Source organism: Accipiter gentilis, chromosome 4 (genome assembly GCF_929443795.1).
Source record: "Accipiter gentilis chromosome 4, bAccGen1.1, whole genome shotgun sequence".
Lineage (NCBI taxonomy): Eukaryota > Metazoa > Chordata > Aves > Accipitriformes > Accipitridae > Astur > Astur gentilis.
Window position 1 is genome coordinate 25,349,782 of NC_064883.1, and position 27,480 is coordinate 25,377,261.

General features: G+C 36.6%; 1 protein-coding gene across 1 annotated transcript in view; it reads left to right on the forward strand.

Annotated features, from left to right (window-relative positions):
- STAM (signal transducing adaptor molecule) overlaps positions 1–14,981 on the forward strand; it is a 39,028-nt gene extending 24,047 nt beyond the window's left edge. Inside the window, exons 7-14 of the mRNA XM_049798541.1 lie at positions 157–349; positions 663–757; positions 2,029–2,117; positions 3,861–3,948; positions 6,580–6,634; positions 6,974–7,127; positions 9,134–9,309; positions 10,475–14,981. Coding sequence (XP_049654498.1) covers positions 157–349; positions 663–757; positions 2,029–2,117; positions 3,861–3,948; positions 6,580–6,634; positions 6,974–7,127; positions 9,134–9,309; positions 10,475–10,724 — 1,100 coding nt within the window. The 3' untranslated portion in view covers positions 10,725–14,981. The remainder of the gene's footprint in view (positions 1–156; positions 350–662; positions 758–2,028; positions 2,118–3,860; positions 3,949–6,579; positions 6,635–6,973; positions 7,128–9,133; positions 9,310–10,474) is intronic.
- The last annotated feature ends 12,499 nt before the right edge of the window (positions 14,982–27,480 follow it).

Here is a 27,480-nt window from a genome sequence, read left to right on the forward strand (position 1 = left end):
TTGGTTTTTTTTACCATTATTTCTAAGTGAAAGGCAGAAGTTGACTATGATGCAACAGGAATGGAATTATACTAGAAGTTTTCACAGAGTTAAATTTTCATATCATTTAATCCATTTTTACAGGGAATTTTCATGTGAATAACTCTTCTTTTGTAGCTATTGAACTGTCACTAAAAGAACAAAGGCAACAGCAAACAACACTTTCTAGTTTGTATCCGAGCACCTCAAGCCTTTTAACAAATCACAAACATGAGGGCCGAAAGGTTCGTGCAATCTATGATTTTGAGGCTGCTGAAGACAACGAATTAACTTTTAAAGCTGGAGAACTTATAACTATCCTTGATGACAGGTAATTTATATAGAATGCTTACTAGAAGTGTATTAGACTGTAAAAATCAATCGGGAATAATCATATATTCTATGTAGAAGCATACATTGGAATACAATTGTAATAAAATATATTTACATATTAAATACTTTGTTTAGTTATCTCCTAGAATTTTTACATACAAATGTAGTTGCATGAAGATTCTTGTACAACTATTTCTGCGTATATAAAAATTGTATTTATGTACAAGTAATATAAATGCCTTGTATGGTGTAATTCTTAGGAAAACTCCATGTAAGTATGGGATTTTTAATTATTTTTTTTTTATCTTTAGTGATCCAAATTGGTGGAAAGGTGAAACTCATCAGGGTATAGGATTGTTTCCATCTAATTTTGTAACAGCTGATCTTTCTGCTGAGCCAGAAATGAGTAAGTAACATTACATTTATGTATGTATGTTAAGCTTTACCATGGCCCAAGAGACATTTCTGTCATGATTTATTTTCCCTGTTTCCTTTCCCTTGTGATAGAGTTCAGTTGCAAGTTAATGTGATGCTTGAAGTAAAACTGAGCAGCCCTTGCTGTACTCTCACAAACGACAGTCATATCTTTGTGTCAGACCAAGGTTGCCCAAGCTGGCATCTGCTGAAAAATATGATGCTGTATGCTGCTGGCTTTGTCAGTAGCTTCTTTAAGACTCATTTAACAACTCCATTGACACCTAGATAAATGCAGCAGCAGTCTTTTTCCAAATTGCCTTTTTGCCTGGTTGCAATGGTACATATCTAATCAAGGAAAAACTGAAGACCCCATGGCAGATAGGAGTCGGAGACAGATTACCACCGTTCAAACAATTCAAGAAACCTACATACTGTAGGTATGTATGTGTGCATAATGGAAGGAGCTTTTTTTTCTGCATACTGATTATCTTGTATCTATTTATATCAGTCTAACCTGCTCTAAATATTTAATAAAAATATTAAATATTAGACAAGGTTCTAAGATTCTAGAACTGATTTCTGTAAACCTGATGGGTTTGCAAGATCAATCTCCCACGATCTCAATATAAGTGTGCTAAAGGTATGAGGTCAGCAGAATTACATGCCTTAGGAGTCATCGGTTCTATGTTAAGACTAACTGATAAGAGTAGTGTGATAAGAGTAGTATTTGGCAGGTTTTTTGTTGTGGCCTCTACTACAGAAGAGTGAGAAGCCTTTGTGGGTACTATTTAATGGAGAAGGGATAGCAAAATTTGAGAACTTTTGATTCTGTACTTTGCTCTGGACAAAAGAAGGCTCTGGTTTGTCATAGATGATTTTACCCGTTTTCTCTGAAATCTGACTCATTAGCCCTATTTCTTCCAATCACCCTCTCTTACCGTTTTCTTGATGACTTATGAATAAGTATGTTAAGTGCAGGGAGACTATGATAAAGACATTTACTGTTAAAATGTGTTTCTATTGACCTTGTGTGAACTACCGTCTTTTTTTATGCAATTTACAGATTTAAGAAAATTGTTTAAGTCTATGGAGGAGATGTTTTTGGCCTTCAAATGTCAACAAAATATTAATTTTTTAAATTTTCACAGTAGATGTTTCAAATGCAAAGAACTTAGGCAACATGCTAGCTGTATAACCATTTATGTCATTGTTTTGTTAATTTTTATTTTATCAAATAAAATCTGCCTGTTTATCTTACAGTGAAAGTTGAGAAGAAAACAGTGCAGTTCAGTGATGAAGTTCAAGTAGAGACAATAGAACCTGAGCCTGAACCAGTTTATATTGATGAAGTAAGCATTATAAAAGTGTTGATTTTCAAGTGCTGGTACCTTTAAATATGTGATGTTTAACCCTTTCATCATGTACTTAAAAAATAACTTGAAATATCAAGAGAACATAATCAAAAGAGAATGGGAAGGGAAAGTTGATTTAATTAAAATTAAAAAAAACCTGCAGTATTCTAATTTGCTCATGTATTTTGAAGTTATTAGGAATTTCTGAAACTGAATTTGGAAACTGCATTCCATTTAGGGCCCTACTCCAGGATTGTACAGCTGTTCACGTCCAAACTAGAAGCTTGGTGTGGAGTGATGCATTTGCTTTCAAGTTTTGCTTTAAGTACTTCAGGATACCTCAGAGATACTCATCTTGAATGCTGTCTTAGATTTATTTCCAGTATAATCACCACTGTCTTCCCCCAGTCTGAAAGATCTCTTTCCTTCTCTGAAAACTGTAAGCTTTTTGTTGCTCTGTAAGTAATATTTAGTAAGATTTGCACAATCTCACCGCAGTGATTCTGCAAGGTTCCCAGGAACTCTCAGCCCAGGATGTTTTTCCCCTGCCTCTTTTTTCTTTTTTCTCCCCCCCCCCCCCCCCCCCCCTCCAGAGGGCTTAGAATTTTTCTCTTGAGAATTTTTTCCTTTCTCTCTCATGACCTTCTAGTTCTTTCTCAACTAGGGTTCTGTCACTGGTTTTTTGAAATGAAAAATCAGTCACTGCCTTCCTAAAGTCTTGTTTAACTCCTGCCTCAAATACTCTTCCTCCCAAGAGATATTGTTTGTAATCTGCTGAAATAGCATATCTCAGGCCTGCCTTGAGGTGCCTTCCAGCTTTTGTCTTCTGTGATTCGACGCTGGATCATGTTTTAGTGTCTTGTTTTGTTTTTAAAATTACCACAGTATAATTTTTAAGGAAGTAGTTCATTTGGCTTCTTCCTGTCTGTCCTGGGTTTAAGGAGGAAAAAAACATGGTTTTAGTTTCCACTTTGGTACTCTGGCCTGTTAAAGGCTATTTATTTGATAGCACTCAGCTAAAAAGTGATTTTTAATCGTTTACATGTAATGTTTGGTTAAGCAATATAGTTCACTCCAAGACATACTTTTCAAAGAGTTTATGTCTGTTAATTTTCTACCCTTTGCTATTTTTATAAATAGGTTGCACTTAAACTGGTTAATCAAGGATGACCTATTCTGAAGTCAACCATGCAAACCCTCCAAACATTGTCTTAAAATAACCCTTTTCATGTATATTGGTAATGACATTGCTTATATGCTGATAGGCCTCATACACTTACAAAATGCAGGGTCGTTTTTCAGTGAATTTAGTTTTTAAGTACTGTCACTGCACCATCACAAGTACCCATTTCTTTTTAAAGTACTCTCTTGATGTTTTCTGTCAAAACATTTGCACTAATCCCACTAGGTGGTAGTATTGCATATGTAATAACTAGAATGGCAAAATAGAAACTACTTTAAAAATACTGTTTAGAAGGACTTTTAGTGATAAAGGGTTATTCTGCATGTTCCACTTGTTACTACTAATAATTTTTATCATTTGGCTTTTCCTTGTTCAAGCATCTTCGTTCCTGTAAAGTAGCATGTATGATTTGTATTTTCTTAAAGTTAGTCTAGATATTTCCAAGTCCCAAGAGATCCAAATGGCTGTTGTAAATAGCTGCTTTAATTTACTAGGCCAAAAGTGTTAATGCTTCCCCCTACGTCACATATGCCCTAATTATACAAATTGTGTTCTAGGATAAAATGGACCAACTCTTGCAGATGTTACAAAGTGCAGATCCATCTGATGACCAGCCAGACCTCCCAGAATTGCTTCATCTTGAGGGTAAGAAAATCTCATGGATTTTTGTTGTTGTTGTTTTCCTCTTTAGTAATTACCTGTATCAAACCAAATTGAAACTAAGCTGAAACTACTTCAGCTTCATGTGCACATCACAAGCATGCCTGAGGAAAGTGCCTGAGCTGTAATTATCTTCTCACTTCCTGTTTCCCACATCTAGGAGACCAAACCGCAAAATTTTAACTTAAAACAAGCCCACTCCTCTGTCAAGTAAACTATATTCCATATTCTTTTCCTTTTCAAGACCCAGGAATACTTAATTCAATCTTATTCATCAGGGTTTTTTTTCCTTCATAGAGTAGCACAGCATGAGTTGCAGAAGGAGTGTAAGGAAGATTCCATGAGAGGAAGCAGAAATACTACTGAGGCTTAGAGTAGACCTGTGGGCGTCCCACATGCTTTCACTTCTATGCGTATTTCTATAGGACTTTAATATTAATGAATACCTTATAGAGCACTACAAATTAGACTAGTCATTTACACTCAAATTAATCAGACTACCTCTTCAAAGAGGCATTATAGGCCATTCTACCTAGGTTGATAGATGCAGCAAAATTTTTGGAAGGGAACTTTGGAGAAGGAAGTAAAGAAACTTACCCATTATGAGATAGAACATTGGCTTAAATTGATGATTCAGATAGGACTAAACTTTAAGAAAATGGCAGATTCCAGATCTATATAGAAGTTAATTAGGAAAAAGTGCATAAGCTCGTAAACTTTTTGTTATCTCCCATCCTTCCACACCAGTCTGGTTCATCATACCTGTAAATTAATCCTGTTTTAGGAACTGCACATCAGTGTCATGTCTGCATGTATTATAGTTCCACTAAAGTTAAAGAGGGGTAAAAAGAAACATGAATGGTTTTGTTCTTTCAAGTACCAAATATAGTTATAGAGGCTGTTGTCTAAGAAGCGGATTGCCTATATCGGGTCCAGGACAGAGGCAAAGAAATTAAAGGTATGCTTGTCAATGAACCTCCAGATATGTCTTACATTAGGATGTCCTTTCAAAATGCATTGTGAGATCATTAGAACAATGCTGAATTTTATATTAAACCGTGAGACTGCTCCTAGAATCTGAAAGCTGCAGTGTAGTCAAATGATCGCTCCCCAGCTACCTACAAGAGTGCTTGCTAAACATATGGCTGCATGTAGTTCCACAGTGCCATATTCAAGACTGTACTTCCTTTATGCTCAGGTAGGCTTTGGGTGGCTGGTTTTTTTGGCATAGGTTCTGGGAATTTTGTTACAGATGTGTGTTGGATCTTGGGTTCCTACCAGTGGTGGAAGGTGCTGATCAACATTTGACAAAAAACCACTTCATTTTCTTCTGCCATCCAGATGTCCAGTCACAAATGTCTTTAAATTGGAGAGCTCATCCCAACAGTAGCAGGAACCCAGGATTTGTGGTTGGCAGCAGTGCAGTCGTCATGTTAGCGTACAGACATCTAAACAATCCTTGTCATGCCTTTTACGACACTTTGTGTTATACATAAAAATAGGCAGAACTTACACCAGGTTTTACATCTGTTCCCAGCATTTTTGCCAATATGTTACTGATCCCAGGTTCAAAGAAGCAGCTGGGTGCCTTTCATGCAACTCCTCTTTCACCTGCAGTTCCCTTCAAGGAACAACACATCAGTGATGCCCTTTAACCCATCATGGCCCAGAGGCTTTCAGGACCTTCTGCATCTCAAATTTGGGAAAACTAGGAGTGAAGACAGTGTTCCAGAACTGCTTATAATGCATTTAGGTCATCTTTGATGGCTTAATCTTTTTGTCTCATCTCTCGGTTTGACAGTCATTCTTGGGATTAAACACATCTCTTGATTAGTAAATAGTTGATTGCTTGGATAAGTGGGCACATTTTGCATTCTGGAGTAGGGTTAGACTGTAGTATCCCCTTTCAGCTTCCTTGTCTGTTTATTTTACGTTTGACAAACGCCATCTTTCTGTTAGTTAACTGTGGCTTGCTTGGCAGTTACGTGAACCCCATGCCATTGTGCTGAAAGTTGGCAGGGGGTGCATTTTTGTTTATTTTATTGCTTTTCCGTTCTTTTTCTAAGAAGTTTCTATGTCGGTTTTTGCATGTTTAGTGGTTTGAATAGTGAGATAGCAATGTGCTATTAGTGTCTTTGATGTGCAGATAATTTGAATCATTGCAACCTGTTTTCCCCTTCATTGTTTTCCTAAATAGTCTTTTTGTAGTAATGTTAGTTGAGCACATGATCTAGGTTGCAGTGGCAAATTTTATTCCTTGAAGAAGAGATCACCTTTCAGATTTACCTGAACTTTTTAATGCAAAATAGTTTCAGCTTTACACTCCCTGGATGTTAAATGTGTTTTGTTTTGCTGAATTTTTATTTTCTTTTTAAAATGTACTTTTAAAATTATACCACTACTGAAAACTTCAGCTGGATCTCATTCTTAAATTCTTTATGACGCTACCTCTGTTACTATAACTTTTTTGGCATAGATTATAGTAATGATTTAAAAAAAAAAATTGAACTAACATCTACACATTTCAGTCTGATAATTTTTTTTAAAAGCTGCTTTCTGTCTTGCAGTATGGAAATCTTTATTACTCCGATATATTTTAATGTCTTTCTATTCTAGCAATGTGCCACCAGATGGGACCTCTCATAGATGAAAAGTTGGAAGACATAGACAGGTAAAATAAGTCAAAAATTTTAACTCAAATTAAGATTCATCCTTAGAAATACCAGTGTTGTTACTTAATGATATTTTAATCATTTCTGTGAATACTGGCAGAGAAAATAAGTGTATTTATTAGTAGCTTCTCATCTGGGAGAAGGTCTCAAGGTTTTTTTCCCTAATCACATAACATTTTATAGTATTGTACCATTTGACATTCTGGCAGTCATCAGGCATCACTTCACAAGCAGTAAGAATATGTTGCTTATCACACGTCATGAAAGTTTCCCTGTATTTTCTGTTCTGTACTGAAGTTATCTAAATTGTAGAATAAGCTGTAAAATATGTTTTCTAGGAAACATTCAGAACTTTCAGAGCTCAATGTTAAAGCAATGGAGGCTCTTTCTTTGTATAACAAATTGATGAATGAAGACCCAATGTATTCCATGTATGCAAAACTACAAAACCAACAGTATTATATGCAGTCATCTGGTGTTTCTGGCTCTCAGGTATGTATGTACGTTTAATAGCCATTGACGTTATCAAGTACATACTGAGCTATGGTTGATTTCTTATAAATTATTACTGATAAGCAGTTTTTCATATGAGCTAATTTTTTTATAAGGCTTGCTCAAATATTTTTTTTTTACAGTATACTTCTCTCCATTACTAAAATAAATATATACTGATATATAAAGTGTGGTGGAGCATGTTGATTGCAATTAATAATTTATTTCCTATTCTGCCTTTCTGTTCCCACCTGAGTTGGAAACCTCTTTTTATGATCTTCGTTACCTTAATGCTAGGTTAAAATTATCTTGCTCCCTCAGAGATAATCTCAAATGAAAGAGCAGTGTTTTCTCTCAACACAGTATGTAAAAATAAATATTGTTTGTTTTCAGCTGCAAGCTTTGGGTATTCTCCTTTTGCAGGTTCTAACGCTTCTAGTTCTGTTCAGGTCTTTTTGATCAAGGAAAAAACCTATGCTGTGCTTTGAGTTGCACATAAAATTAAAAAATTAGAGCTGCCAGGGCTTTCCATAGTGGGTCAAAAAAAGTAAAGAACCAAAGGAGTACAACTCCTGTTTAAGATTATGCCCTCGCCACCCTAAAATCAAGTTTCAATTTTTTGCAATATCAGTGGAGAGCATTTAGCATTTAAATTACTGAAGTTAAAAATTATAATTCTTTCATAGCACCATTTCCATGTAATTGACTTATCTCTGAGTAGGTCTTTTGGCTTGTTCATATACCATGGTATTTTTAAAAGGCCTTTTAAACATTTAAATGTTTAATTCCATAGTCTAATGCACACTTGCTTTACTTTTCCTGTTTATAGGAATATGTAACTTTTCGAACTTTTTTCAATAATTCACTTGCTTTTTGAGTGAGTAAAAAAAATAATTCAAGCAAACTTATTAATACCTACACAGTAGTATATAAACATTGAAGCAGATTTAGTTCTTTTAGTTTTCTACAAGTATGTACTTTCAGTGTCTTTTAAAGAAGAGGATGTATGTTTTTGCAGTGCCATTAAAAGGAACCTTGTCTACCGTTCATATGTGATAAGCAATCATGTTGTGACCCTATCAAATAATTTTAATGTTTTATAAATGGGCATGTTTCTGGAGATTCTTAAAAGGAGAAACTGGATTTTGGGGTGATGATGAGCCCGTATAAAGTTCTGAAAAGTTAGGAGGTCTTGTGCCTTTTCTGCCTTCTAAAATTCTTTTTGCAATATTGATAAGCCTTCTATGAATATGTCATCTGAGATTCATGGATCTTAAGATAGAAGAGCTGTATATCATAAACTTAAATGAACTCAGCTGTGCATGAGACCTGGTAATTTCTTCTAGTAATTTGTATTAAGCCAAATAATTAATGATTAAAGAAAAGCATGGGGTTTAGAAATTTAGTCTTGATTTAGAATATAGTTGACACATCTAGACCAAGCTTTTCCTTTACTTAGTTGTAAAACATTACCTTATTTTCAACTGAAATTTCCTTAAAACCCCTTTTTCCCTTCTGCCCTGCTCAAACAATTTTACAATGGCAGTCTCAACAGTTACATGAAATGATAGGTTAACTAATGACGTGAAAATAATACACTATTGTCTTTCTGTTTTAACAATTCTACTTAGTGAAAGTTATCTGGGCATCAAAACTGCTTTGGCATTGGACTGCTATTTGTTACATGATTTAAATCCTTCAGCATTTTAATTCAAAAGTAGAAGCTCTTAATTAGCATGAGTGATAATCATTAAAATGAAATTTGGAATACAAGTTTTCCAGTAAACTATTTGACCTTTTTGGTACTGGAGCCTGAGATTAGAAATGTAAATAGTGTCCTTTGAAGATCTGGTAACTACAACTCTTAATGGAAGACAGTCAGTTGCTTTCTATTAAAACATCTGTAATAAAAGGTTTGAGAGGCTGTCTTTAAGTTCTACAGTCAGATATTAAATACAAAATTTTCTTGTATTTTATTTTTAATATTCCTTTATTTAACTTCCTAGGTTTATCCGGGACAACCTCAAAGTAATGCATATTTGGTGGCAGGGAGTGCACAGATGGGCCATATTCAAGGCTATAATCTTCCTCCTGAACAACTCTCTTCTCTCAGCCAAGGCACAGTTACTCCATCTGCCAGCTCAGTACTGCCCGGTCAGCCTGCACAGACATCTTACACAACGTAATTTTAAATATTTTCCTATTCAAGTTTAAATCAATTTAAACATGAAGGACTACAGATAATATTTAAAGGAGGGGGTTTTTCTTACAGAAGAATAATTTTAAACACAACTGAAAGATACTTGAGTGCAATTATTTCCAGTGTGCTTTTTATTGGTGTCATGTATTTGGTAAAAATTCCTGACAAACTTCAAACTTTTCTGTTGTTTTTATAATTTTCTCTGGCTTTTACTTTTATATATAAGAAATATATAATTTGTATATATCTATATATCTTTTATAGAAAAGAAAAATTAGAGAAAATTATATAGACATGACTGACAATTCTGTGTTCTTTGGTTTTTTTTTTTAAGATAATCTTCATTGTTAAATGTATATTAAAAGTTAGCTGCTGCTTTGACAGGCTTTGTGTAATTTCTGAGATAGAGTATATTGTATTGTTCTTTCTTCAGATATCTTACTGTGGAAGCGTGGGGAGAATTCCACTCATTTTGGGGAAAAAAGTGAATGGGCTATGAATACTTACTAGATCTTTTACAGCCTCCCCATATAAAGGAGCTATAAGTGGCTTTCTATTTTGGGTAGATGCCCAAAGATGCTAAGCTTTCACTAAACCACCTATATTGTGAAAGTTTTGCATTGACCTTAGGAAAAGATTAGTTTGGGTTGTTTTGGTTTTTTCCATTCTCTGTATACAGTAGTTTTATTTTATAAAGTTGGAAAGACATGCATCTTGAATTATCAAAGTATTTGTTAGTCTCTGTCCCCCAAAGGTACTTATTTGGGGTGGTAAGACCTATATTGATAAAGTGAGTTTCTGCATACTTCACCTGACTTGTTTTGCTATTTAAAACAGGTGGGTTTTGTTTTTTTCGTGAGCAGAATGGAAGATAAATGGGATTCTATCTTGCACATTAAAATAAAACAAAGTATAGATTCACAGTCTAGTTTTAAATCCGTGGGAGGTGTGTTAGGTGTGTTTAAATCTGAGAAGTGTGTTTGAGTTTTGATTGGAATATGCATTGGCTACAGTTTTAGATATGCAAGGTGTCCACAGTTAGGAGATTTTTTTGTATATGTATAGAACAGCTGAAGAAGCAATAAAATGTTGCTGTTCTGTTGGTAAATTGTTTGTTAATTCAAATTTAATTTTTTTTTTTTTCCAGTGCAATGGTTGGCTCTGTTGCTGGAAATACTTACTCTAACCAGGCTTCAGTGTATAGTCCACCACCTGCTACTGTTGATGTTGCTGCTTATCAGAATGCTGGAACTAATATGTCCCAGGTGCCAAACTATAACTTAGCATCTACACCTCTGCCACAAACAGCCGGCAGTCAACAAGCACCTCCACAACAACCACAGCCTCCGCCACCTCAACAACCACAGCATAGTTACTCACAGAAGGCTCTGCTATAGGATCCAGGACTTCTGATTCCTATCTTCTTTAACCTCTGCTAAAGGCAGTTGGCAATTCTATGAGTTTCTTCCTTTAATCTCTTAAACTTTGTTTATCCTCAGCTTAATAAGAATCTATCTTGGTGAACAAGTTCAATTTGCACTGACTTTTTAGGAATTTTTTTTTTAATTTTGCAGAGGAACGGATATATTTAGGACATTTAATTCCTTTTAAAATGCCTAAAAATTGGTACAAGGTTATTTATGTCTGGTAAAATTGGCTAGTCTGTGAAAACTCAACACTTGCAAACTGTTGTGGCATATATGTTATGTACATATAGTGTGTGATTGCAGTAGTGGCCATTTCGTATAGCTGTGGTGATCATGTGAATATATTTAACACAATGTTTAAAAATAATTTACTTTACTATTTTATTTTAATCATGAACTGACAGCCATGTTTCATAGTTTTGTCTAGTTTTATGACAGATGTGATGTCTTTTTCCAATGCAGGAAAAGCAGTAATTCTGCATATCATGGTTACACTTACAAGCTAAGGTCTATATATGAATTTACAAACTTATCTGAGTCTAGGTTTCATTACTTCTTGAATTGAACACAAGTGTATCATGACTATTAGATGGCTTATCTACCAAAGTAAACTAGTTACTAGTAAGTGATGCGGGGGGATAACAGCAAATTATGATTCTGCTTCAGATATAATTAATAACTTAAAACTACTACTGAGAGGCTGCTAAACATATCACGGGACCATGCAACAGATCAGGACCTTGCATTTTATCATGACAAGCATGTAATTTATTTTTTCCAAGTTGTTTTTTACAATGAGAACCAGAGCTGTATTATTCTGTGTGTGTTGGTAGAGATTACACCAAAGACAGAGGGATTAAGTTGGAAGAGAAACGATGGAGTTTTAAACTGGAACACACAACATAAATATCACTACTTTATTCAAGTCTTCTTAATTAGAACATGGAGAATTATGGACATTTAAATCACTTTGCTGAACAAACCTTCAGGGCTTTATTTTATCTCTTGTGGCCTTGCTTAGCAATTTGTTCTGTTTACTGTTCTTACACAAACACTTCTGCCTTAAACATCTGTTTCAATTTCCAGTTGTATAATTTGAGTTTATTAGCCTTTCTGTAAGTATGAATAGTTTGAGGCATCTTATTTTCATTCACTTTCAGGTTACTTTGAATTCTCTTCTGCAGCAACGTGCATTAGCTTCTTTTAAACCCTTGCATTTCTCAGTAACTTAGCCAGGTGGCTCTTTAAGCCATGATATTTTCTTTCTGTAGCTGAGGTGCTGCAAAAAGAATGCAGTAATGGAAGGCAGTATTTTAGATATGCTTGATCATTTTCTTGTACAAAGCCTGTTGTTACTTTGCATTTGTATTCAGTCTTTTAATGCATCCTGTTTTCCTCTTATCTTTTCCAGTGACTCTGATTCCTCTTAGAGCAATACTAGATGGCTTCAACATCAGATCTGTGTGTTCAGTCTTGTTAGTGTGCATGTCAGAAATTGTTTGCTTTTGCGTGCTATATTTTAGTGTGATGCTTCTGGAATTAAATGTTGCAATTGTACATTTAACTATAAACTGACCTCAGTTATCCCATGCACTCCTGCATCTGTTCACAGTTACCTAACATGCCTTTGTTTCAGTATTTTAATAGGTACTGGTATTTTGCCTGTTAATGCTTTCAGATGACTACTTTGCCTAACTTCTAACTGGGGTGGTTACAAAGCATGCCCATAGCTGATGTGTTCTAGTTGGGGATGTTCTAGCCAGCTGGCTGTTTTGATACTAGTATTTTCACATATTTTTTTTCTTTAGAATTCTTAAGCACCCTCACAAACTGTCATTACTTCAGTACTTGGTGTCATCACAAAAGTGTGGAATTTGAAAGGAAATACTAAAAAAAAAATAAAATCAATTCAAGATATTGTGTCATAGATAATTTTTAATAGGTTGAAGAGGTGATTTTCTTTAGAAAGGGCCTGTAGTATCATTTATATAGTGTTCTCTGTATGCTTTAGGTACCTTATTCCAAAATCAGAGAAACAATGTGTGTAGAAGTGTATAATTTCTATACAAAAGTGAAAATAACTTTTTACTCCATAGTTCTCTAGCCCTGAATCAAGGAGAAGCTTGGAGCATCAAAATAATCCAGCTGACATTGACTATTTGTATTCTTTGGTTTTCACGTTGTGTCACACGTTCCCTAATAAGGTCCTATGGAACCTCTGTACAGCAAGAATACTTTTTATTACTAATTTGTCTCTGTTTTTAAATTTTTTTTAAGTCGTCTTTCCTTAACACACAGAAATGCTTGTTCCTGCTTTCCCCTTTGAACATTGAAAACTTACATTTTTCTATTTTCCAACTTCATGATTTTTGGCATTTATCAATCCTTAAAAAAATAAAATCAACTTTCATTTGTGTTTGTCATGATCAAAAACCACTTTCTAAAATGCAATGGCACTATAAATTCGGTATAATAAAAGTTGTGAAAAAAAGATGGACACTTTTTTTCCTTCATGCCTTTTATTAGAGACACTGCTCTAAGGTATCTCCTGTAACAAATTGTGAATTTTAGTTGACTTAGAATCAGTTTTCATTGTCCAGAGTTGGTGCAGTAGATCATTAGATTTTTAGGTTCAGAGCCTTAGTGTTTCTGTTGCATCCTATGTTTTCCACTTCAGATTAAACTGAATTTGGAGCTGTATTACTTGATGTTGATTTTTCTCATTTATCAGAAAAGATTATTTCGTCGTCTTGCTTGGTTGTGTCCCATGTGCTAGATACTCTAAAGCGATGCCTCCTTCTACCTTGCTAGATGTTGTCATTGCACTAATGTCTTCACTCATCCTCTTGTATCCTCTCTAACTGATAATTTAGCAATTATATTTCAATTCCTGTCCTCTCTGCTGGTTTAGTATCATGAACCTGGAGATGCCATTGCTGGTGCTTCTCTGCTGTGATTTATTCTGAGATTCCTCGTTTGTGCGTTGCATTGACCAAGTTCACGTATGTTCTTTCTTACTATGGTATTGAACACTGAAATATGGGTGAGAGGGGGAAAGTACATGTACAGCTACTGTATGGAAAAGCTTTTTAGCAAATCAATGAAGTGTCAGAAAGTTAATCTCTTTGAAAGTTAAGAATCCCTGGAAATGATATGTTATTCATATTCCAGTGGAAGACCTAATTTTTGAATGTCTTGTTTCTTTGTATGTAAATTGTCAATGAAAGGCTAAAATGTTTTCATAATATTTTATATAACCCTTTGTTATTTAACTCTTTCATTAAGGAATACAAAAAATGTTAATTAACTTCAGAAAGGGTATTTTAGTGGCTTGGTTATCATGAACTGGAGCAAACTCTGGAAAGTGCCTTCTGTGCATTTCACTTCTATAAACAAAGCTTGTTTACCCATGTGTATCATCTCAGTTTATGTGGGCATAACAAAGATGCCAAGATTTACTGTAAAGCATCCCAGGAAAAACACTGAGGCAGCATGTCAAAATTTGCTACACCAATGTCATGGCAGTGTGTTCCAGAGTGTGCGGTTGCAGGAACAGTTGCAACATATTTACCCACCTCTGTTTAGTAACTGGTACCCATGTATTTAATGTCACTGGCCAAAGTAAGTATAGACAGCAGTAAGACAATAGCAGAAACGAACAAAATACACGAATTACTGCATGCTTCTCAAAAGGTGTGGAACAGCGTATTGTCCTCATGGTACAGTTACTATTCATTAATTTTAAAGAGGAGGGGACTGAAATGAATTTGAGTAACCAAAACTTCAGAGAATTCTGCCAGCTTGCAAATGCTTAGATGTAACAAAGGAGATAAATTTGCTTTTAATAGCTTATACGTATTTTGCTGATCAAATCTAGGCTGCTGTTATAGTTCTCTGATTTCATCTAGATGGCAGGAACATCAGATTTAGACTGGAGAACTGCTTAATACCTCATTCTCCAATTTTTTTAGTATTTTCTCTAATATCACTTTATTTTTCACTCAAATTTCAAAGATATCTGTGCAGTCTTTACAAGTAAAGGTCTTACCTTATTCCTTGTCTGCTGCATTTCACAGACAGAATGAAAAAGAACATCTCTAATTACAGCAGCTACAATGGCACTTTGAATTACACAACGGCAGCTTCCTTTGGAGAAGATGCATGTATCTGTTTTGAAGAACAAGGGAGCATAATTTTTCCAGTTAAAAACTGAGGAGATTTTTTTTTAAAGAAAAAGGTAAAGTAAAGGTTACAAAAACCTCCTTTGCTAACAGCAGGCAGAATCATTTTTTACTCTGTTATTCAATGTTAGTAAAGCTGACCAACTCGACACTACAGCTAGCCCTTTTTCATTTTCAGCTGCAATGAAGAGGATTAACCTTCATGTGTATACTATCCAACACCATAGTAAAACATGGCAAGGCCTTGACATTTGAACTTTTTCCTTCAATATGTAAAAAACACTATGTACGTTTTTGAAGCCTTGTTTCTTAAATTAGGATGTTTGTGTTTAAAAACATTCCATTTGCTACTATGTAAAATTGCAGATCTGAAGTTCACTTTTCATGCTGCTACCTTAGCAGAAAGGTGGTAGGAGTTTCTGTTCTTCTATCCTGCATGTGCTTCTGGAAATCCAAATACTTTTTGTCTTTGTCATGAAAAAGAAAAGCCTGCTGCAGTCTGCTTTGGTTTTAATAAAGCGTACATGGTAGCAAAGTATATTTTTGGTTTTGTTTTGATGCTCCCTTTGATGTTGGCATATGTATATATTTAGATATACTGCACTGTTGTACAAGAATTGTTTTAGTAAATAACACTATTTGTAAAAACTGTTAATTGTTTTTGGTATGAATGCAAAATATTAAAAGTTGGAGTATTTAGTTCATTATGTTGCAAAGTCAATCTGTAAATTTCATGAAAGAATAATCAGAAAAGGGCTTAATTTGCTGGAAGGACTTGGAGGCACAATAGGCAAGGTCTGTTAGAAGTAGTGAGCTCAACAGATTTCAGGTGGGGTGGGGGTGGGGTTTTGATTGTTCTGGCGGGGGGGGGGCAGGTGATGCTTACACCTAGATTATATTATTTTTACTTTAAAAGTTTTTAATCTGTCACTAACTTTCTTCAGCTAAAATCCAAGTAATACATTGTACATCTTATTTCAAGTATGCTGCACGTCCTCTTTCTTTTTGGAAGAAATACAGCATGAATATTTTAAAGGGGTAGTAAAGAACAGATGAAAACAACTGTATCCTTACATTCTAATGTATATATTTGCTTACAGATCAATAAGCAAATACTACTGGCAGTGTGACAGTTAATTTACACAGTTATTTGGCAGTTAATTCCATTTCTGATGACAGTAACACAAAGTAGCTCAAAACTTGGTTCTTTGATCTATGTGAAATGAGTTGAAGATCAGGCTGAAGCCTGGTTTGTGAATCTACATTACTGCTTAAAATACTGTCATAGCTGAAACTTGATAGTCTTGACAGATGTGCTGTGTTCATAAAACAATGTTAAACTTTATACGTTTCTTGCTTAAACCCATGTAAGCATCTGAGATCACCATGGGACTTTGGGAGCAGTCAGCAGCATATTATCAGTTTGGCCTGTTCTTGGAGTCTCCTCCTAAAAATGTGAACTAAACACCTTAGGACAAGTGATTATGTGGACTATAGGTTAATTCAGTATGGTAATTTCTGTGTTTCAAGAGAATATTGAGTCAGTTGACAGAATTAAAAGTCCTAAAGATTGTGTAGAAATGAAAACTGTAACGTCTCTGATTTGAAACAGGGAGGGGGAATTAATACTGAGTTTGCTTTACTGCCCCTCTCTTTTGGACAGAAAGCATGTTTATGTTGAGATGCCTACGATGAAAATATAGTTTGAGAGTTTGTTCCGTAGCATTTAAAGATTATTGTAAAATCTGCTGCCATGCATCTGGGCAACAGGTAAAATAAGCATCAGTCTGTGTTTAAGAGGATGAAACCAGCTTCACTTAAACTTTTGATGAACTTGTTCATATGTAATCTTCGTAGCAGTCACTTCATACTGCATTATGAAGCTGGGGACCTTAGTGCATTGTCTTACTACTGTACCTGTTTCTCAAAATCTTACACTACTCTCTTGCAGGATAAAGAATTTTATCTTTGACAATATTTGTAAATTTAAATTATCTGGATTATTTTAAGTCAAGGCTGTTTTGGTCGATACTGATCGTGTTCGGTGTTTTAAGTGAGAAATGAGAAATAATCCATTGTGAGAGAACTTGTGGAGAAACTTCCACTGATAAGGGCTGATTTGCACTTTTTAAAATTCACATCAATGTTGGGAGTATACATGGGTAACATGCAATAATACAGAAAATCATATGGGGGGACCAAAAGGCAAATCGGTATTTCCAGTTGTAGATTGAGAGCATCTTTAGAGTACAATGTCTTGAGCTGATATAAAATATAAGGAATGTAGTGATTGTAGCACCTCATGTTTTGCTTTGACTTTGCTTGACCCTGTTAAGCATGAGTTTTGAGTTCTTACGCATGCACCTTTGATTTTTAAGATCAAAGTAGGTTGGTGTTTATGCCCCATGTTCCCAAGAGTGGTCTCATCTGCTACCTTAGCAGTTGTACTATGGACCCTCCTCACAGACGTGCCGAACCCAGCAGGAACGTGTTGTGTGGTTGGTAAAGCCTGTCACCAGCGTGACACTGTTCACTAGTGGAAACTTGTCTGACTGGTCAGTGTCTCTATTTACCACTTTTTGCCTATAGGAAGCACACGTATCAAGAAATGGAACCCTTCAATGTATCCATGCCTAGGCCACTTAATTTTATCCACTATATTCTTTAGCGGTTTTCTAAGCTTGATTTACTAATAAGCAAACAAGTCTGCCCTGACTGCTACTGAAATGACACTGGAATGTATTTCTAGCCAGTTGTGGTGGCTTGCCACTATTGACTCATGCATCCTCAGGTATTTGTGGCTTATGTGTTTACTTTCGCAATCTATGTGTCAGACTGTCCCAATTTGCTAGGCTTCACAAAGGAGTGTGAACATTTGGATCCCTTGGTTTTAATGCCTTTTAGACTTGTGAAAATTTCCCCAGATTAGTCTTTTTCTTCATTCCTCTGGTGACATGCTCTTGTAGGTGATGCTGAAGAATTGTGGCAGAGTTCATTTAGGAAAACCCTGCAGCAAAAAACACGTGGCCTAAGGAATATAGGTAGTATGATGATTTACATAAAAATATGGTGGTTTACATAAGAACAAATGGAAGTCTCGGCTCAGCCGAGGACAGAGAAGTCATGGTTCTCTGGAACTGTGTAAGAACACAGGATCAGTACCAACCACCTCACTGAAACGTGCTATTGAAAAATTCATATAGGTGTTTTTCAGAGAAACCATAGGGGTTTTGTAAAAGACTTGTTAGGGGTGTGTTTGTTCAGAGGGCTCTTTTTCCTCCTGGTGCAGTGAGGAAAAACAAATAGTAAAGAATTTTTTGCTTTAACAGAGTCCACAATCTCACTTTGTTACAAATTTCTTGCAGCTTCTGTGGAATTGTGATTTATATTATCTGATTGTGTGGATAATGACACTCAAGTAGGATTCGGCATTAGTAATTTTTAAAAGTCCTCCTGCTCACTTAACTGTAAAGTAGATAATTTTAATTTACTAATTTATCTTAGTAAGCTTGTTCTCTCTCAAACCAGACACGCTTTCTACTCTTGAGCGCTTCTTATCTTCCGGATAATCAAGGCTTCCTGTAAATGTTAGCTGTTCCTTCCAAGGTTTCAGAGTCCCGCTGAGCACTGCAGGGGCTAGTTATTTGCCTTGCTTGCTCAAACCCGTCCCTAAATTTTGCCTCTTCCAAGAACTAAACTCCCTTGAATTTGTCTATCCACGAGGCTCAAATTGACACTAGATTTGTTGCTCAGATTCCTTTATTCAGGACAGATAGTAGGTAGCAAGCAATTGATTGCATATCTGTAAACAGCACTGAGCTGAGCAGCATTCAGTCGGATCCTGTAGTTCAGCAGCAGCAATGCAAAGTATCCTAATCCCAGTGTGTGTATATATATTTCTCTCTCTCTCCTGTGTGTGTGTATATATATTCAATCAGTTCCATATACTATATGTGTTTCCTAATGGTTATCTCCTTCTTTCATATGCTTTCTATACTCGATCCTTATAGTAAGCATACCCACAAATAGTAATGGTTAGTAAATCATAAATTTAATAAATTTTATATATACATATCTATTTCTATATTTGGACAATTCCACTTTGCAGATTGTCCTTCCACAATAACACAGGTGTATTGTGGAGCCTTTAAGTTGTTTTCTGAAATGCAGACAGTCCTGCTCTTTAATCTCTGAAGTACTCTCTTTCCCACTTCACTGGTTCAGTCACACGACTGCTGTAGTTGGGCTTTGTATTTTTCAAGTCTCTGTAATGTCGCTTTGGCCAGCAGTGTATTCTTCGCATAGCACCCTGCCATTAACTTTGGATCACCATTTTCTGATTTGCTTTATTTTTTATTCATCAGTTGTGAAGTTTCACAAGGGAACTGGTCAGCTTTCAACCCAGGCAAAGAACACCTCTTTTCTTGGGGACTAAACTTTAGTTCCAAATGGTTTAATGATACAAGCTGATAGTTGCATCCTATTTGCTGGTTTTATCCATTACAGGATTCAGAAAGGCAATTACTTTAGTATATGTGGCAAGTCCATCATAAACGTTTATCAGTGGTTCACCAGACATTGTGTCTTGCTTTCAAGAATTTGATTATGCTTACACAATCCCAGAGACACTTGCAGCTTTCATTCCAACTGGACCATGCACTTAACAGCTTTTGCAGTCTTGTTTGTCTCTGCTAGAGACTTTGTACATTCTTTGAGCTCTAGTTTGTCACTAAGGACTTCATATGATGGATGGAGGTGGGGCGGGGAATGTTGGAGAAAATCGGTAATAGTGTAAGAGCAGTGTACTCCAACCCTGCATTTATCAAAGTTTGTGTCTAGATTTTTTGGGTGTAATTTTTATCTTCCAAAGTGAAAGCACGTCCTTCAAGAGCATAGGTTGTTTCTGCAACTTCCTGAAAAAAAATTTCTAAATCTGTGACAAATAGGGATGTACTTCCAGAACACCACGGATTGCTTTGAAAATAAAGAAATTTCTTTATTCTATAGTGAATTAATGTGAGCACACACATTCCAAGTAGTTAGAAATTATAATTTTTTTAAGCGTTACTGAATGGCTGCAGTTTTTACCACATGGGTAGGCGAAAACTCTAAGCTTTTCCAAGAATAAGTCAGTGCTGCTGGGACTATTCTCTTTGACGTGTCCTGGCCTCGTCTTTGAAAATAAACCGCTAGAAAAGTATTCTGTTATGGAACAGTTGTAAAGATAACAACCAAAATCTCACAATCAGCTCTTTTCTTTCTCATATTTTACTCAGGAGGAGGCTATTCTAATTATTTTAATTGTACCATTTAGGTAGAGCAAATAGAATAGATTTAAGTGTTTAAGAGTAAATGCTTTCCTTTGGAAGTCGTTGTTTTTCAAGTGGCGTACTGTGCTGAACACAGTATTCTGACGGAAATGTCTGTCTGCCTAATTAGCTGACCCTATTAAGAAGTGGAATTTGTAATAGACCTTGTAAGAGTTTCCACTTAAGCATAACCCAGTATTTTTCTGTATTTTTGTCATGGTATTTGTGTTATTAATCTGTCTCATCCTCATATTTTTCTATTATTATTGTGGGTAATTTTAATGAATTTTTTTTTAAAATAGAGTTTACATAAAGGCAACTCCTAGCTAGAAGAGAATCACATTCATAAAATAAGGAGTCAGCAATGGGTCCAAGTGCAGCACATTTGTAATCGTGTTGGGAGTGCCCATCCTGGTCTTGAAAATACTCTATTTAACAAGCTTCTTTCACCAACTTGGTTTTTTTCTTTTTTAATTTATTTTAGTATTCGGTGGAAAAAGTGAGTCTTTTCCCTCTCCCATTTGTATTGGCTCTTTTTTCAAATAAATCAGTAACTCTTGCACACAAAAACATGGTGATCTTGACATTTTTCGTCTATTTTCTGTCTTACCTCCTACTCCTTCCTATGTTTGCATTTTCCTTTCATTTTTGTCCTAACAAACCTCCACTTTACTGGTCTCGATTCCCAGCAAATTTTTCAGGCTGCAGCCAGTTGCACGATGCACAGCTCTCCACAGTATTTGGAAATAAAAGTTCACTATTGAAGACTTGGTGCAAAATCCTCCTCTGGTCTGCCAGGAATCTTGTTGCCATCATTGCAGTTTATGGTCACTTGATTTGTTTCTGGCTGTTTTCTTTATGAAGTTTGATTTTTAAAATGCTTCAGAGTAGTAATGGGTACTTTGCAGTTCCCCCTTCTCCAAGTTCAGAGAGAACTGTCTTGCTTGAATAGTTTGAGCATGTGCTGAATCAGTGTGTCTTGACGGTGATAACATCCCCATTATCTATTGGAACTTTGTATAATAATGTCAATTTAGCCTCTTACAGAGTTTTGTCTTCCCTATATAATGCCGGTGCTTACGATACTCAGTTTAGGATCTTGGAGCTCCTCCCTCCTTTTTCTCTGCAAGACATTTGAGTCTGAGATTTAACCAAATAAGTAGCAGCTCTGATCAGAACTACTTTCAACTCATATTTTTGACAAAAAGCAGGATAAGCACCACACATTCCCTGGATGTGTTCCAACAAATCCATATCCAAATACCCATCCATGCTCATGGGGACTTCCCTATCCTGGGCTAATGGTGTGTAAAGGGATGACACCAGAGGCATGACTCCACAACAGTATTTTGAAGGAGTGCTCTAGACTAAATGCAGCACTGCACACTTGCTCATCCTCAGTGAGGGACTGGAAGGTCTTAGCAAACCTGTTATTATTACAGTTGCAATAGAGTTTCACATATAGGCAGCAGTCAGGAAAAATAGTGTTGGCCTCCTTCGTATGCAATTTTATTTTTTGAATGTTCTACGGACATGTTAAGGAATATGACCTCCTGGTTCATTACTGCCAGACTGGTTTTTATCAGCAGCCTTACTGCATGTTCCACAACAGTAAATCCTGTAGGCTTAAGATTCTTTCTTATCAACAAAGTCTGCAAAAAATATCTCTTTCATGATTTCCTCCTGAGCCCTGGGATCCTACAGGACAGCTGTAGCATCATCTACATATTCATGGCATATTTAAACCCACCTTGTACATTGAGTTTACTGGAATATCAAGGTCACCTGGCTTTTCTATTTCCACTGGGGGCACAAAGTTTTAAATTGTCCCTTGGAAAAAAAAAAAAAGAAAAAAAAAAAAAAGAAAGAAGACCTGGCCACTGAGGTATAATAGTCTTGGGTTAATTTATCTTAAGAATAAAAAACAGTCCTGCATAGGATCAGTATGAGCAGTGCAAGCCTGAAGAGTTTGCGTTTCATTTGAGAAGGTTGATAAGGGAGTATCTTTAGTTTCTTTGGTAGGAGGATGCCGTATTCAGGTATTGATTGATAAAGGTGTCACTTCTAGCATATGCTTTGCATGGATAGTAATCTTTGCTTCACTGATTCTTTAATCTTTTTTTGATTACGATTCCCAATGCAAAACTGTGAAGGATGTGGTGCTATAAAATGGATCTTGTGTGCATATCTAGCCTGTCATAATTACACAGAAATACTTATTTTGTCTGAATTTCTCAGCTAAACCAGACTTGTTATACATAGCTCACTACAGGTATTTGCTCTATTTTATTTCTTATTTCTAATACTTCTTTGTCTTGTGGAACAGAAGGGGCAGCTGTTGAAGGTATCTGTGGTAAAACATTGAATATAGCAGTCAATATTTTTGGGTAATGTTGTACTCTGGAATAGCAGTGACAAGCAAGAGACCATGATGAAATGGATTTAATCTCTTTTCTTAGTACTTCGCTGCCAAATTTGTCAAACGTTGGCTTCACTCAAATTGGGTATGATGTGGGGTAGGGTCTCAAGGACTTAAGAGTGGTGGAGAGAATGAAGGAAAAAAGCAAATTAGCACTTGAGGTGGGTGATGCAATCAGGAGAGACAAAGAAGGAAGAAGACTTTGTGCAAACGAATCTTTATTATTAAAGTTTTGTTTCTAGAAGGACACATGTGCTTCGTATAGAGAGGATTCATCCATAGAAACCCTCAACTGCCTTAAACCAAGCAGTATTTTAAGTCTGTGTAAAAAGTAACCTCGCTATGTTATAAAAGATGTAAAGTAAGCCAGGGCTCTGAGCGAAATCAGAATTACAGCATGTTCTGTAATGTCAAAAGACTTACAGAAGTTTCCTGCTCTAGGTGCAGTAGTTAAGTACATCACCCAGGAGAATTATTAAACAAAAATTAAGTGTGTATATATATATATATATATATATAGGCAAGTCTTTTTGGCCAGTATTCTCACTCCTGTGGCACGCGATATCCTGAGCACTTCAGTGTTGATCTTCAATTGCTTACATTTGCACTGACTAGTTTGTAGGGAAAATCAGGTTTTATGATTTAGGAAGCACTTCAGCTTTCTTTCCTCCCCAGCTTGCTGTTCGCCGCTTGGGTCTCAGCTTTAAGAGCGTAAAGGAAGCATGGGATGTATATATGGAGCATGGTTTACTATATCCTGCTTCGCTGCCTGTATGACATTTGCTGATTTGGTTTCCTGTAAAAACTGATACATCAGCTCACTTCTGGTCATAGATAACAGGCAGGAAGACCTGCCAGGACTCCTAAAAATAGTCCATATAAATCCTCCATGCAGCACAGAGCTGAAGTGAGTATTTTTATTTTAGGAAGAAAAAGCAAATGGCATGTTTTGATACTGCAGAAGGAAGCTGTTCTCAGAAAATACAGATACTTTAAGTTGTTCATGATTTCAAACCCATTGCTCTACAGAAAGCTTAGGTAAGTTGACAATGTCAGTATGAAATGAAATAAGAGAGAATGAAGCTGTCGTGTCGTTGCTGTCTTGATTGCTTGGCAGCCTGCCATAACGGGTCTGCCTGAGCAGTTACACACTGTACTGGCTGAAATAACAAGTGGCACGGTTGCCGTTGTACCTTCAGGAACAGACTGTGAGGATCTCTTGCGCTGAACTGAATGCTGCAGATATCTAATTTCTGGGATTGCTAGTGGAGGTAATCTAATTTGGGTTTAAAGGCAGATAACACAGCTAGCTACTAGTGAATGAAAAATCAGTATGTTTTATCTAAGGACTCCCACAGTGCTTGAAATGACAGAAGTGCTTTAAATATTAAGAGTTTTCTTCCATGAAATTGTGGAGATGGCAAATTATAGAAAAGACTAGTCTTGACAAAAAGAATGTCCAAAAAAGGGAAAAACCTACCCTATCACAAAACTCTTCTTAACCTATCAGAGTAATTGTTGCCACTTGAATTCTTCTGATTTAACTGCCATTTAATCAGTTTTGAGACTTCACATTTAGGATTAAACTAACAGCTAGGTTTCACATTTTCAAAGTAATTTTGATGCCTAACTCCCACCGAAATGAGGCACCTAAATAATCCAGCCACGACAGTGGCTGATCTCTTGCTTCTAGCCAAGGCACCAGGAAAGGCAAATAACTGATCCCAAACCCTGCCTGGTTTGGGATTATTATGCCTTTTCCTCTAGGCACCTTTTACTGAATGTTCTTTCCCATGTGTGGTTTGGGGTTTTTGTTTTGTTTTGTTTTTTTTTAATTTTACTTACATAAGAAATATTTGTCCATCTGTGGAAATACCTACAAAAGTTGGAGTCCAGGTCACCCATAAACAACCTGTATCTGTATGAAAACAGGACATGAAGCTCTCCTGGTAACAGGACTATGGCTGTTTGGCCAGGGAGGAGGTACAGGACTCTTTTGTAGGAGAGAAAAGGAGAGTGCATGAGGCTCCTCAGCCCTACGGTGCTGCCTATGTCCACATGTGTGAGGGCTGATCCCCTATATGCAAAAGATATAATAATCACAGAAAATAGTACCATACTCTGAATTATTTTGTGGGGCGGGACATTTTTCAGCTAGGCCCCAGACTAGGTGCTATTGCCTATCGTTTTGGTCTTTTACGTGGTTTTCAGAACCATGTTGGAATTTGGGTCCCTGCTGTTCTGAGGAGAGATTTCATGATTGTACTTTATCACTCACTCTGCAAACAAGTTTCATCATGAGGAACATGATAATCTTGCCTATGACTGGTCATCTTCTTACAGGTATTGATTGACCTACACAGCACGCTACATCATTGTTGCCTTAAACTGCTGAAATGAGGCACGCAGCGACTGTGCCGTGTGCCATGAACATGCAGAAAACCTGTAGCTGAGGTTAAATTCCAGGAGCTCTGGATTCTAGTCCTGTTTGCACATCATGAGAGTGCTGTTTCCCTGGATTCAAAATCTCTTGGCGTAGCTCCCGGGAATCTGGACTACTTCCCTTTCAGATTTTACAAAGTCATTATTCATAAATATTCTCAAGGAAATGCCTGTTGAGTCTGTTACACAGTGGTACAAGACAATTCACTTAAATCTCAACATTTTAAAATATTTCTTTTAATGGGAAACCAGTTGTACAAGTAACAGTGAAATTGGCTGTTTTCCTTACGTATACAACAGGTACAGCTTGGCTTTGAGGCAGCGTGAGATTTTCTGACTCCTCGTAACTCTTCCCAGTAGGAGAGAAGAAGGTGACTCAGTCTCTTTGCTTTTTCATGCCAGGGCATTTCTGCTGAAAATGCTACCCAGCGAAGAGCTGAAGTGATGGCTTACATTAAGATACTTCTGGCCTGAGTCAATCATTTCACTACTGAGCAGTTTTCAGATGGCAGGTAGTGCTGTTCATGTGTTTAACAAGCTGGTACATTTCTTAATAACTTTGGAGATCTTGCAAAACTTCTCAAAATTCAAGGCAAGGCTGTTGAATTTCCCAGAAATGATGATTTGCAGACTTAGACTCACCCCTCATGCTATCAAAACTTTGTAAGAGGAAGAGATCAGTTTAAATTTCTGTCGTCTTTTTATCTTTCTCCCACTAAGACCTAGTGCAGGAGACACTGCACCGAGAGGAGGTGGTAAGGTGATTATCTCTCGGAACAGCGCTGCTCTGAAGTTCAGCTATGGATGAGCAGATGGAGGAAAAAGCGAGAAGGCTCGTTACTGCAACGCCGGCAGCCTCCCAAGATCCAGGTAAGGATTAAGCCCCAAGGTATGTTTTACACCAGTCCCAGCCTTCTCTTTCAGTATGGGCCTTCTCACAGCAGCACTCAGCATCGTCCCGGCCCCTCCTCGCCCCCTGGCAGATCTGCTCCCTCCATCAGAGCTACTCCCACACACCAGGTAGTACCAGCCTCCCTCCCTCTACCCCTCTCTTGCAAGTCATCCTCCTTCAATGCATACCTCTTCAGAGATCAATCTATAAAATTGTTACACGGCTTTTATTTCATTGGAAATAGGCTGGAGGGTAGAATAGCTTTGAGACTGTCTCGGCCACTTTTTGGCTCATAAATGTCGCTATTCGATACTCAATATACACATCACTATATTTGCTCCTCTAGTAAGTTGAGGGAGGTAGTAACTCTTTCATTTTAAGGGTAAGGAAGCGAGGGCGGGAATAAAGTGAAACACAGGCTCACTAAGTTAGGTACTTAGGACCGGCTTTATGGAGAACTATGTGTTCATCAGGACAGGCGATGTTCCTGGCTGACACTGCAGCGACAGGACACGTGCTGTGCAGATCTGAAATCCACTGTGGGAGGCATCTGTTGCCGTACACATGTTCAGATCTCATGCACCCTGCTGTGGTCTAATGAATCATCCTGTCTTGTGAATCTAGCACGGCAATCGCTTTTCAGGCAAACTTGGTGAAGTGCATCTGAATGCATAAACAGTTTTGGACTAATCAAACTTACATTATTTGGTGACTAAACAATGTCAAATAAAAACATCATTATCAATCTCGGTCATTCTCAGGAGAGATGAACCTAGCACGTTTGTGAACAAAATGCAGGGTGAGCTGTAATGGGGCAGAGGGCCATGTCATGCTTCTGGTGCTGGCCTAAAGGGAAGTCACTTGGAGGGACGCTCAGTCTGTTCTGGCACAGACAGAACTGAGGCGTGGAAATTTTATTCCCTTCTGCAGGAAATATTACCAAAAGAAAAATCCTGTTGTTGAAATTAGAATGAAATGTAACAATGTTCTGCAAAACAAAATTTCATTTTTCCCCTACTATATTGAAAGTGCAATAACATGTACTCAGTGACTGTTTAGTTTATATGATAGATCATAATATTTCAGTTTTACTGACCTCATTTTCTGATGAAAAAAAAAAATTAAATTCTGCAAAAATGGTGAATAAAATTCCAGACAGCACAGGCTTAAGGAGTTAATTGAATAAGACAGGAGGTTTGAACATTAAATCAAGATGTAACTGCAATTCTCAGTGCCTTTAATGAAATTAGGTATATTTCCTTCCAAAAATCTAATATTTTGCCCATGGATAAACCCTATACTACAGATAACAATTCATAAACTTGAGGTCAGCATATGTTTAAAGTTCTGTAACAATAATCTGACTAATATTAGGGATAGTATCAAGTGCCTTTTTTTTAACTCTTATTATTGTTTAGTTTTATAGATCTTTGGGAAATTGAACTGAAACCTGTTTCCTTTTTTCAAATAAAACTCCTCTGTC